This window comes from Sipha flava, unplaced genomic scaffold, assembly GCF_003268045.1.
Source record: "Sipha flava isolate LNK unplaced genomic scaffold, YSA_version1 115_pilon_pilon, whole genome shotgun sequence".
In the NCBI taxonomy this organism is placed as follows: Eukaryota; Metazoa; Arthropoda; class Insecta; order Hemiptera; family Aphididae; genus Sipha; species Sipha flava.
Genome location: NW_020271739.1, coordinates 517,619 through 531,169, shown reverse-complemented (window position 1 = coordinate 531,169; position 13,551 = coordinate 517,619). Strand labels below are relative to the sequence as shown.

The 13,551-nt window shown below is 28.8% G+C and overlaps 2 protein-coding genes across 2 annotated transcripts; both read left to right on the top strand.

Annotated features, from left to right (window-relative positions):
* The first annotated feature begins 3,189 nt into the window (after positions 1–3,189).
* Positions 3,190–6,610, top strand: LOC112691146 (actin-related protein 5). Its single transcript, XM_025565302.1, has 8 exons — positions 3,190–3,512; positions 3,592–3,689; positions 3,752–3,968; positions 4,425–4,705; positions 4,760–4,969; positions 5,057–5,140; positions 5,233–5,646; positions 5,957–6,610. The coding sequence occupies exons 1-8, from the start codon at positions 3,404–3,406 to the stop codon at positions 6,545–6,547; spliced, it is 2,004 nt and encodes a 667-aa protein (XP_025421087.1). The 5' UTR covers positions 3,190–3,403; the 3' UTR covers positions 6,548–6,610.
* A 1,819-nt stretch (positions 6,611–8,429) lies between these two features.
* LOC112691290 (SAP domain-containing ribonucleoprotein-like) lies at positions 8,430–13,198 on the top strand. Its single transcript, XM_025565455.1, has 8 exons — positions 8,430–8,789; positions 9,707–9,806; positions 9,866–9,930; positions 9,993–10,106; positions 10,244–10,411; positions 10,470–10,562; positions 10,770–10,853; positions 12,976–13,198. Exons 1-8 carry the CDS (start codon positions 8,736–8,738, stop codon positions 13,132–13,134), a joined length of 837 nt encoding a protein of 278 aa, XP_025421240.1. The 5' UTR covers positions 8,430–8,735; the 3' UTR covers positions 13,135–13,198.
* The last annotated feature ends 353 nt before the right edge of the window (positions 13,199–13,551 follow it).

Below are 13,551 nucleotides of genomic sequence, written 5' to 3'. Positions count from 1 at the left end.
AAATTCGAGCATTACTGCCTGGCAGACACAAAATGTATTCTACAGTTTTAGAAAAATTCACGTGTGCGAGATCATTTGCATTGAAGTGCGTAAATACTTCCACCCAACGATTATCACATATTTTCTGAGCTGTTATATACTTAGAAATTAGTGAAAACTCGTCAAAAACTGCTACTAATAAATTTCTGTTCAATAAGTAAGTCTTTGTACTTTTTGTACTACCTCCCACGATGGAACCTTCCTCAAATTGGCCCATTCAAATATTTTTATTTCCTCGTTGAACTGAAACCACTGCTCTAAATATTCTTTGCTTGTTTTGTAAAAAACGGCCGCTGTAGCTTTTACGTTTTCTTCATTGATAGCACCAGTTTTTAGTAATTTTCCCATTATATTACGGATGGCGTGGGGAAGATAGCACGCATTTTGTTTTTGATTTAAATTATTTAGGAATTGATTAATTTCATTTGCAGCATCTATTGCAAACACTTTTTGGCCTTCGATCTTTTTTAACACTGCTTGACGAAAAGTAGCTGATTGTGCGTGCATAAAATACAACCATAATTCAGAGCTGGGATTTTCAAAAAATTCTTTCAATATATTCGGGCATTTATCAATGCTCAGAAAATATTTTTTTAACGGCAGAAACATTTTCAAAACTCTTTTCAGTGCAGACATCAACGCAACCCATCTAGTTTTACTATAGCCCATAAGTTTTTTTATATTCTGTGTTAGCTGCATTACAAAATTCTTTAAGAGCTTCAATACGAACGCTATAAATGTAAAAAAATGAGTATATTTTTACAATTATGCATTTAAAATCAACAGGTAAACAATCTGCAGCAGTTTTGATCGCATTGTGGATTATGTGAGCTCCGCATCCAATTCCTATGAGAGTCCTTCCAAGAGACGTGTTTAATTTTGCATAAACGTTATTAACTCTTTTTCTATTTTTTCCTCCAAAATTACAGTTAGTATTTTCTCCACAAAACGCCACAATTTTAGACGTCAGTTCATTTTTAGTCAATACTTGTTTTAAATAATCCACAATTATATTCGATGTTTCACCCGGTTGCTCTTGAAATTCTAAAATCTTTACTTGCACTCCTTCATACGGTAAAGAGTAGCGTACTAATACAGGGAATAATTTTGTAGAACCATGGTTTGAAGCGTCCGTTAGCAAAGTAATGCAATTCGCTTTACGAAGGTGGCCGTTTAACTCATGTATTGCCATAGGTGCCAAAACATTTACAACAATAGCCTCGGACTTTGTGCGAGCACGTCTAAATTTGTGCTCGAAACACGTCTGTATTAAACTTGACGCACAATCATTCGAGCGAAAGCTATGATTTTCCGGGACAGTGTGATAAGCCCAAGTGGCTTCTGAAGCAACAACTTCAAAATCCTTAGAAGAAGGTAAATCCGTTTTCTTGAAAAAATTGAGCATTGATGAACTTGAAGCGGAAGCATGATCGGATAATTTGTGTTTTTTTGACCGTAAATGTTTCTCGATATCACCAGCACCACTATGTGCAACACTAAAATCTGTACGACACTTTTCACACGTAACGTCGGAGGGACCACTTCTTTTTTTCACAAACAGATACTTGGTTTGTAATTTATCATTAAATGAGCACTTGCGTTTGGGCATTTTCAAAATTAAATAATCACGTTAAGTCGTAAAGAACGTCAAAAAAATAGAAGTGCAACACGTGACAAGGCAACGGAACAACTAACTTCATTGTTGATTCCCGCAATCGACGCGGACGCGGTGGCAGCGATAACAACAATTAGCTAGAATTAGGTACCTACTTATTTTGTATCATTTTTATCTATGGACTATTATATGGGTTTTACAATAAATATATATTTATAATATGTAGGTATTCGTTTAGTGTATACTGTATGCAGTATAAATTTATGGTGGTTTGTGATCAATAAATACCTATCACAAGCGGGACATTTTTAGGTTTTTTGGGGACAGCGTGACATTTACCTCGAAAGCGGGACTGTTCCGCCAAAAGCGGGACGTATGGTCACGTTAGTCATGGTCTGGACTTAGAAATATTTTTATAGTTTAACTGTCAGGACTTAGACTATTTTTTAACAGTTACAAGTATTAGGACTTAGATTTTAAACAGCTAATTAATTTATTTCACTTAGAATAATTTTAACAGTTTTAATAAATTTCTTTATCACAAGTGGCTTTTATTATTTCTACTTTATACCTACATCCAAGCGTTGAATAGACAGAACAAGTAACTGAGATACATCCAAGCGTTGAATAGACTGAACAAGTAACTGAAATACAATCAAATGGTTAGCACACAACAGTATGTACGAAACAGTGGTGTATTTGTGGGAAGGGGGATGGGAGCATCCGCTTCCCCGAGAATTTTTAGACCAAGACAATTTTTATATAAGTAATGGGTATTTTATTAAGAAACAAAAATTATGATTTATTTTATAGTATTACTACATTTGAAAACGTTTCAAATTTTACACTAATTTAAATAACGCAAAACGCTAAATTTCTCATAACGTTTTAATTGTCAACAACGGTAAACGGAAAATTTTTTAAAGTTTAAATTTGTATAACGTTTAAACGCTTAAATTGAACTTTAAATTATTTATAGCATTAAACGATCAATTGCTTATAACGTTTATATATCCCATAACGATAAATAATATATAGACCCAGTCCATATTTAATGAAAAATTAGAAAAAACAAAAGCGAAACTTTCAAAACACAAATAGGTGTTAAAAAAGAACTACACAAAAGATCATTCTAAGTGGATCCAGCATTAGATTTAAAAAAAAAAACCACAAATATTAAGGATTCACCTGATATAAATATTACCAAAAATTTTACTTGTAAATTTTGAGAAAAAATTTGAGTAGCTCCCCCCTAAATTTAAGTCTAAATACGCCCCTGGTACGAAATACTACCCAATGGTTTAATCGCAGAAAAAAAACCGTTATTTTTGAAAAGACCGTGGTTGTCATAAAAAATTATTATTATCCATTGTTATCATCCAAATAAAGAATAAATTTTTTAAAGAATAAATTTATTCTTTATCTTGATGTCACTCGTAAATAGAATGCTATGCTGATACCTGGAAAAATTAAAATTTGATAACATTTTGAGGCCGTAGATAACTGCATTTTTATAATAACACTTTTTAGTGCACATGACTTATCAGTTATAATTATTTATATATTTTATCAAAATTCAAAATTCTTTATGCGTCTCTAATTTCATCATACCCGGCATATTCGTTATTATACTTTTAACGTAAATATTTAAATGTATTGATTACTGAATCAAATAAATGTGTAGCAGTGTTTGATTAATATGTCAACTTGAGGTATATGATCTAATTTGAATCAACTAATTTATTAATAATGTCTGAGGAAGTAATATTACTGAAGGATCTCAAACTTGTTCCTGACAAGTATTACAATTACACACAAGCTTTAAAAAATTCTAAAACACCTATTGTTATTGATAATGGTAACTTTTATTTAATAATACTGATCTATAATTCACCAATTTATATTTGTTATTGATAAATAACAATTCATAATTTTAGGTTCATTTACTTGTAAAGCTGGTTGGGCAACATCTAAAACACCAAATTTGACTTTCAAAAATATTTTAGCACGTCCAAGAAAAGAACGTGGAAAAAAAGTAATGAATATGGTATTTTTATTACGAAAACATATAAATTAATATTAACAATTCATGTTTAGGATGGTGAAACATTAATAGGAAATGACATACCTAATATTGAAGCAGTCAGGTTCCAATTGAAATCACAATTTGACCGCAATGTTATTACTCAATTTAATGTTCAAGAACAGATTTTCGACTATACTTTTTCACATTTAGGCATTGATAGCAATGGAAGTATAAACCATCCAATATTAATGACAGAACCTGTTGCCAATCCTAATTATTCTCGGCTTTGTAAGTATTTCTATTGAAACTGGATAGGATAAAGAATTAAAGCAATATCTGTATTTTTCCTTTGCCTTATCTAAAATGATTTTTCATCATAAGTTTTTAAACTCGGTTTTTTTTTATTTTTATAATCATATCTATGAGTAACAAATCTGTTTCAAAAATTTTTCATTGTATTTTATTACATAGATTTTATCTTTTTTTATAAAGTAAATCATTTAAACTTGAGTGACTATTGGATATTACAAGAGATATTATATTTGACATCTATTTATATTACATTGGACTAAATAACTAAATGTCAAGATTTTTGTAAATTACATGACTTAAAAAACAAATATTCCAGCTCAGTATTTAATGGCCTTTTTTTTTTTTACATGCTTTTTAGGTACAAATGTTAATCTGACTGTAGTTTATATTTATTAATTTGATTTTGTCTGTATATAGATTTTTTTTTTTCAGTAATGTCAGAATTATTATTTGAATGTTATCATGTACCTGGCATTTGTTATGGAATAGACGGACTATTCAGTTACAAACATAATATTGGTAAAAAAACTGGACTTGTCATTAATTGTGGCCATCATACAACCCACATCATACCTGTAATCAAAGGTACTCCAGACTTATTGAACACTCGTCGAATTGATGTTGGTGGATATCATATTACCTATTACTTACATAAATTGCTTCAACTTAAATACCCAGCACATTATAATGCTATTACACCTAGCCGAGCAGAGGTATTATTACTATTATATTTATAATATTTTGATATAGTCAAAGTAATTTTTAAGGAATTGCTCTATGAACATGGATTTCTGGCGGTTCATTATACAGACATGTTAAAAAAATGGTCAGATGCTGATTATTATGATCGTAATGTCAAACGAATACAACTCCCATATTCCATGACTGTTGTTTTAACACCTGATCAACAACGTGATAAAAGAAGAGAAATGGCTAAAAAACTAGTGGAAATGAATGCTAGAAAAAGAGATGAAAAAGTAATTACATTTACTTTGTATTTTCTTACTTACAAACCATGGTTAAAAGACATATTAAATAAGTAGAATTTTTAAATGTTCGTTTAGTTAGCTGAAGATGAAGAACAGCTTCAACAGTTATTATTAATTCAAGAGATGATTGATGATGGAGAACCTATTGAAGAAGTCAGAGTAAATACTGAAATTTTATTTTAAAGTTTAAAGTTATTCTAAAGTTTTATTTTATATAGATAACAAATTTTAATGAATTCTCATATTTTCAGGAAGTATTAAAGTCTCATGGATTGAAAAATGAAAAAGATCTAAGAAAATTAATTTCTGATCTTCAAACTAGAATTGATAGAGCTAAATCTAAAATTGCCGCTTCTCTTAATGCTTCTAATGTTGAAGAACATGTTACAGAAGAACCCAAATTAAGACTTTTTAAAAATAAAATTCAATTACCAAAAGAAGATACTATTTCAAAAACTTGGCTCAAAGATATATATAAAAGGAGACAAGACATAATAGATAAAAAGGCTGTGAGAAAACAACGTAGACAGGATATGGCTAAAAGAGGAACAGCTGCATCTTTAGAAAGAATGCGGTTAATTAGTCAGTTAGCTAGAAAAGATAAAAGAGATGATGATTTTGGTAGCAGGGATGAAGATTGGGATGTCTACAAAGTTATTAATAAAGTGAGTTTACTTCATTATAAACAATTAGTTCATATTTTTTTTTCACTATATATTCTATTTTTGCTTATTTTTTTTTTGACAATCTTATATACTTATTAGAATTTCAAATGTTTCTATTTCATACACTGATTAACAATAGATTCTGAAATCCAAATCCATAAATAATAATATTTACTAAACAAAATAAATTTATTAGTATATAACGTATTATAATAACATGCAAAACCAATTTCTGATAAATTAAAATACTTAATATTCTTATTAATATTTTCCATAATCACCTACATTAATATTTGAATGTTAAATGTAGGAAGGTGGAGACACTGACAGTGATGAAGAACAAGAAAAGATTACCGAACTAGAAGAAATTATACGGTTTTATGATCCTACATTTGTTAGTTCTAATACCAACGAAGAGCAAAATCCCAAAGAAGCTCACCAATTGCATTTTGGTATAGAGCGTATGAGGTGTGCAGAAGTACTTTTTCAACCATCAATGATTGGCTGTAGTCAAGGTGGAATAACTGATACCGTAGAGTTTATTTTAAAAAAATATAATGCAGAAACAGCTAATGCTTTAGCAGAAAATTTATTTTTGACTGGTGGTCCAACAAAATTGCCAGGGTTCAAGGAACGGGTTTATAGGGAACTCAGAGAGATGAGACCATTAGAAACTAATATAAATGTAAAATTATCTAATTCGCCTTTACTGGATTCTTGGTATGGTGCTAAAGAATTTGCAAACAGTGGAGATTTTCACAAATATTTATTAACACCAGAAATGTATGCAGAACATGGTGGTGATTATTTCATTGAAAACTATTGTTCTAATATGTATTGTCCACTCCCAGAAGCTATTCAAGAACCTGAAGGTTTGAGCGAACAAAACCAAGAAATTTAATAATTATTTCGAATATATTTTATAATTACCTAACCAAACTATGAAGTGTAACTTTTATTTATTTATTTCTCATATCAAACTAAATTTATTATGTGAATTAATTACATAGTGTATATTATGTATATAAATATTGTATAATTAGTGTGTACCTATTATACATTAAAATAAGTGCTTAATAAGCATTTCAATTATGTATATATAAATTGAAACTCAATAAGTCTGTCAACCTTAAATTAAATCTAAGATTAACTATTGCAATTTTTTGTAGCCTAAATTTTATTTTAACTTTGAATGGACTGAACTGAATTTATATTAACTTCATATAGTATGATATCCAGACTTGAATTGTCGTACCAGAAAAAATGTGATTTTATCCATGGAGCAAAGAACAGCCCCCCACATTGCGCACAAATTATAGTCCTACACAATGGGTAAGAGCAATTCCTAATTTATTAAATTGTAGTCTAAGCCTTAGATTATAGGACGTTTGATTTTTTATGAACTAAAATTTATTGACCGTTTTTTATAAAAAAAAAAAAATCAAATCCAATTATCAACTTTCTTCAATCGCAGATGCAATGGAGTTAGGCAAAACTTATTGATGAATTAACCAGTGGCACCAAACCCTGGATTCAGGTAGAGCAGATTTCCCTTTTCTTAATAATATTTCAGTGGTGGGTGGGTTGGATGGATCAGCGAGTTATTAAATTCATTATGAACTTAATCAACTCGTCACACATCGCTGATAGATTTATCCACGTGTCTTATTTATCTAATTAAAATGTCCATGCGATGCAAATATTATTGAGCTCTAAATCCAATCGTGGGTTGGTGATCAGATCTCATCTTGTTTCATGAGTACGTGCCCTACCTGAATTGTAGGTTTCGGCGTCACTGAAACTGACTACACATTTCGAATGAATCGCTTCTATTGAAACCGAATACTGATATTCTAATGATTTATACGTCTGCGCATCCAAACACTAGCGTATACCGAAGGAGTCTTGAAAACATTTCAAGGGAAACTTTAAATGTAACTATTCAATTTGTAGGTCATGTAGATACCTAATTTATTTTCAACATTTTCGATGGAGGACGGTTTAAATCCCCAAAAGCCTGCTAATTTGCTTGCGCCTGTATCTAAGACACTTTGGGATCGTCTTAGTGTACCTACTGATGTATACGTCATGACCGCATGTCCACGCAACAACAATTTATGATACAAATTATTTTACTGAAGACTACGTTTGTTAAAAAGGCTATGCTTCCCCCGTCTAACTTTTATCAAATCCATGTGTCTTGTCTGGATAGAAAACGTCTCCATAACTAAAACTTGAAGAAAAAACTTTCAAACAAAATCTTAACTAAGAAACACAATTGTTAAAAAGGTTATGCTTCTCTCCTGTCCACTTATGACTACAAAGTTATGATTGTTGGTTGTATAGACAAAAAGCGTTTCTAATAATTTAATTTTTATTTACATTTAAACTATTATTGCACTAGCAACTGAAAAAATAGGTGCAGGGGCGCAACTAGGGGATGTAAGACGGGGATTCATCCTCGAGCGTAAAATTTTAGAGGGGGTAGTTTTTGTAATTATTAATAACTAATTTGATATTTTTAACTTTCTTAAATACTGTTATTTGGTTAAAACTCAATAAGTATGGTTGTATATTAATTATTAAAAAAAAATTCTCGAGAAGAGTATTTTATTATTGGTCTATGATAGGACGCAATTTTAACATTTTTCCCGGGCGTAAAAAAAACCTGGTTTAACCTCTGGTTTGGTATGCTCTGTCCGATAGGAAACATTCTTCTTTGCCGTCGTCGTAAACGCCGATGTTGGTCATCCTGTTAATATTTATGCAACGGTGTGATAAGATAAAAAGTATAAACAAACATCGGCCGTCTCACGGGCACCGCACGCATTTCTTTTAGGATACTTACCGTAGTAATTTTGTCCCTCGTCCGATGTAAGTGTGTACTTCGGCCTTAACAGTTTTCACTATTTCTAAGTTTTCAATCGTCTTATAGTTTCGCGGCTCATTGGTTTCCCCGGTTTTGTGTTTATTGTTATTATTATTATTATTATTATTATTATTATTATTATTTATTTATTAAATTTATTTATTATTTAATTATTTTTTTTTCTGGTATCGATTTCTACTTATTTTTTTCATAACTGTCAATGATGTCAGACACGAGTAATGCTAATAAACTCGAAGAACTCGGCAAAATGAAGGTAAGAACGTCATATTTATAATATACTCACGGCCGTCGCCAGTAGCTATTAATGCTGTATAACATGTTTTTATTTTTATCAAAAATGGTGATGGTAAAATACTCTTTTCGATAATGGTTTATTTTTTTTATCGTTCCCATTTCCATGATTCTTCACTAAGGTTTCACGAAACTGCGATAATTTTTCATTTTTATGTTTCAACTGTTCATTTGTTCCTTGTGATTAGATTAGTTCCATTGGTATCCTAATCGTAGTTCCTTGAATTGATTCATTCTAATTAACTATGCATTCATTTAATATACGAGAAATCATATTCTTATCAGTTTATTTAATTAGTGTAGTACCTATGGTATTTTGGAATATTTAATGGATATTTTAAAATAAATTCCTTATTAATGCTTAGCAAGATTCTTATATTTTTTAGATTGTCTGTGATTCTAAGTATTATTCATAACTACAAACAAGCCACTTAAATAGCATTTATTTAACTCAACACAAATAAGAGTTATATTAATTATGTTATGAAATATTATTAGTTTGTTTACAGTCGAGTTGCAATAACTCGAAATCTAATAACTGGTAATTAATTCCCTACAAGACGAATATAATTTAAGGTCCTCGAGACTTAATATTATTAAAATTGAAATAATTAAAATATGTATTAATTATACCTACATTTAAGTAGGAGAGGTGAACTTTCAAAATAAGATTTTTTTGTAAAACTATTATTGTTTTATAATTATTTTTACCTAATTTATTATAAACCTTTAAAAGAATGTTTTACACATTATTTTATATAAATTATTTCTGAAATCGCAGTTAAATTTATAGTTTTGTCACTATCTTTGACTGTATACATACTTGAGTTTTTGGAACATTAATAATATTTAACATTTTTTCAATTTTTTTTTTCAAAGGTTAATGATTTGAAGAAAGAATTGAAAGCAAGAGGTTTGAGTACAGTTGGAAATAAACAAGAACTCATTGATCGTATGATTAATCATTCAGAATCCTCAGGTTTGTTAGGCATAAAATTAATACAGGATACAGAGTTTAGAAAACCAACGAAAATTCAGTTTTAGATATCGAGGATACCGTGCTGGATGAGCACAACATTCTAGATGAAGATGATGCTCTAGAGGTATTTATTAACATTGCTATAGTTTTTCTATGTTTAACTCATTTTTTTATTTTATGTTTAAGGATGATTTTGGCGATTCGGACATTGATGATTCAAAAGTTTTAGAAGATAGTGCAGAGAAAGAAGAAATCAATGTTGGCAATGGCATTATTCATGAAGAAAAGGAAGTTCAACAGGTATTTCATTAATTACTTATTATAAATTAGTCATATAAATATTCTGAATATTTTTACAAATTTTTTTTTTTAATTTTGTTAATTAAATTTATTTATTTTATTATTAAAAACTAATAACTTATTATAACTATCTTTAGGTAATTCAACCTAAAAAGGTAACATTAAAACGTTCTTCTGTAACCGTGTTAAATGGTGAAGATAATAAAGCTAAAGAAGAAGAGAAAGCTAATGAAGAAATTGATGAATCAATTAATAAAGACCGCATTATTAAGTTAGATGAAGTTGAAACAATGAGTCAAACTGAGGTAAATTGTGAAAAATTAATATTAAATAAAGAATTTCAGTGATTTACATTATATTTAGAGAATAATAATGAGAGCTAAAAAGTTTGGAAATGAAGTGTCAGAGGACAAAAAATTGGCTCGATTAATTAAATTTGGTGCTGTTACTGATCAAGTATGTAAAATATCACTATTGCTTATTAAAAAAATGCTTATCAATGCTTATTTATGTATTAAAATTGTAAGATATTTACTAAATGTATTACATATTTGAAATATAAGCTTATAGATTTTTCTAGTTGGTAAACTAGCATATTGTACAATATAAATTTAATAACTTTATTGTAATAACGAATGTTAAATTATTATTTTTTCAAATTAGAAACCAATAGCCAATGCTGATAATGATAAATTGAAAATGAGAGCCGAGAGATTTGGTGAAACAGTTTCTAAAACTTTGCATGATGTGAGTTTAATATATTTATAATATAGATTATCTAAAGTAACTGTATAGTTTAATAAACATGCCATACTAGGTAATTAAAACAAACTTCTTTATCAATACGTTTTATTATTGAAGCATTAAAAATCTATTTATTCTATAACTGTTTATATATGTATATACAGTAGAATCTGCTTATAATGATCTACAAGAGACTTGAAGAATCAAATTGTTATATCCGAAAGTCGTATCCGGATGACGAAAACATTATTTATTTAAGATATAATACCAACCAAATACATGGCTAAATCTATTTATTCGGAATAACGTTATATACGGCTTTGTAATAAACAGATTCTACTGTATATGTGTGTGTGTATATATATATATATATACAGTGTATTCAATGATAAAGGTAACACGAAATATTTCAAACACATGACCTATGCAATAATATTTGTATTTATTGTATTTTTCAATAGTCTACTTAGAGTTTTACAAATTTATAAGTGATTTAATATGAATTTTTCTTAAAAATTAAGTGTTCTGTCATAAATACAAGTAATTTACATTATTTCTATAGAAATTTTGGTGTCAGTATAGCTTGTGATCTACCAGCTCGTTTCTGGTGTAGAGTGTGATCTACCAGCCTGTTTTTGATGAATGCGATTTGTGAGCCGCATAGAAATAATTTAAAATACACCACGAGGAGGTGGACTCACACGTATTTCAAAAATCACAATTTCAAAATCACATCCAGATAATATAAGTTTCATCTAATAAATATTTAAAATAAAAGTTTCATTTTAGTAGCTATTTGTGAATGTAGCACGCATATCATCTAAAAAAGCAATGAACAAATCTGGTTCACTTTTCTACCACACCTTTCAACAATACAGATCTAAATGTGACTGAAGCATATAGATAGGTACGCTTCTCTTTTTTTTTTCATATGGATATTTTTGCATCCAACCATGACCTTACAACACCCTGTGTGTGAGCACCTGTTAAGGGGTTGTAACAATAAATTACTGATAAAGAACTAGATAGTAATGGGTTATTGTTATGGGTAATGGTAGATTTCACACTATACTGGCACCAACATTTTAACTCAAATTTCTTGTAAATGGTATGATTTTGATTAATTAAAAATAACACATAAACAAACAAACTAAACAAACTAACACATATTCTATTATTTTAATTCAGTTTTAAAACAAAATTTTGATTTTATTGAACAATTAAATTATGTACAGGTGAGTTTTGATTAAATTTTACAATTCATCATATAAATTGCTTGAAGTTATTACCATTATTTGCAATGCATGCTTCACACCGTCGCAATACTTCTCTGTGTATCACAAAAAGTATTTGTTCATCGGTTAACTATACACACACAATAATTATTTTATTTTTCAAATTTTGAAGATCATTTGGTGGGTTAAAATAGACAATTGTCTCCAGATGTCCCCATAAAAAAAAATTCAAAGGTGTCAAATCTGGTGATCTTGGCAGCCATTGTACTGGTCCACGAGTTTTCATCCAACTATGATTAAAAATTCTCTCTAAATATTTGCGAACAATTAATGCGTTATGTGCAGGTTAGTTAAAATTTCTGTAGAAGTAGTGTAAATTACTTGTACTTATGACAGTACAGTTAATTTTTAAGAAAAATTTATATGAAATCACTTATAAATTTGTAAAACTCTAAGTAGACTATTGAAAAATATGATAAATACAAATATTATAAATCGAAAATTTAACTCATTCTCAATCAGTGAATTTTGAAGATAGAGTAAAATTTTAAAGGTCAAAGTTGCTTGAAAAAATTGACATAATTCAAATTTGAACTTAAAAATGGGGAGTGCCATTAAAAAAAAAATTATTTTGTTGCTCATGCACAGAATTTTTTTTTAAAAATTAAAATTTATCGAAAATAAATGTAATTTCATGTCCTTTATGCATTGCAAAAAACCTAAATTGCATAGAAGGTGATGCGTTTGAAATATTTCGTGTTACCTGTATCGTTGAACACTGTATATTTTATTTTGTTTTGAATTAAAATTTTTTTCTTGTTTTATTTAACTTAGTTAATTAATTTTTTTATTAACGTTAGTTTAAATAACATTTATTATTTTATTTTTAGAGTGAAAAAGAAGACAAACTTAAAGCTCGTGAACTTCGATTTGGTTCTATTGACAAAACAGTGTTTACTGCTATTAAAAAGCGTAACAATGGAAATGTAGGAAAACAAAAAAATACCCAAGGCGGTAAGAGAAATTTCCCATACAAAAAACGGTATTAATAACATTTTTCTTTTGTGTAATATATTAACAAATAAAATGTATATTTAATTTTTTCTTATATTATTTCCATTATAATCAACAATTTTCCTCCCCAATTTTTTTTACCTTAATCATAATGTAATTAGTAGCTACAGTACTTTATACCATCAATTAATTTAAAGGGAGTTGTACATTCCTTAAACCATCTGAATATATTTTATTTAGTTACTATTATCATGTCATCAACATCAATGAAATATTTTTTGAGTACTTTGAATTTAGTAAAATAAAATTATACTTATATAAAAATTTGAAGTGTATTGGTTATTGTTTTCTTTTTTTTTTCCAATTTATTTCTGTGTATAGTTTTGTTTTGTAGATATCAATGTTTTTAAAAACCTTTTTGGGTGTGTATGTACTAGAGATCTTCACGGGCT

Excerpts from the sequence above, each read along its gene's own strand:
- LOC112691146 (XM_025565302.1), top strand. The coding sequence starts at position 3,404 with ATGTCTGAGGAAGTAATATTACTGAAGGATCTCAAACTTGTTCCTGAC. Across the intron at positions 3,969-4,424 it reads TCCTAATTATTCTCGGCTTT|TAATGTCAGAATTATTATTT; the intron begins GTAAGTATTTCT and ends TTTTTTTTTCAG. Across the intron at positions 4,970-5,056 it reads CTAGAAAAAGAGATGAAAAA|TTAGCTGAAGATGAAGAACA; the intron begins GTAATTACATTT and ends ATGTTCGTTTAG.
- LOC112691290 (XM_025565455.1), top strand. The coding sequence starts at position 8,736 with ATGATGTCAGACACGAGTAATGCTAATAAACTCGAAGAACTCGGCAAA. Across the intron at positions 8,790-9,706 it reads AAGAACTCGGCAAAATGAAG|GTTAATGATTTGAAGAAAGA; the intron begins GTAAGAACGTCA and ends TTTTTTTCAAAG. Across the intron at positions 10,107-10,243 it reads AAGAAAAGGAAGTTCAACAG|GTAATTCAACCTAAAAAGGT; the intron begins GTATTTCATTAA and ends AACTATCTTTAG.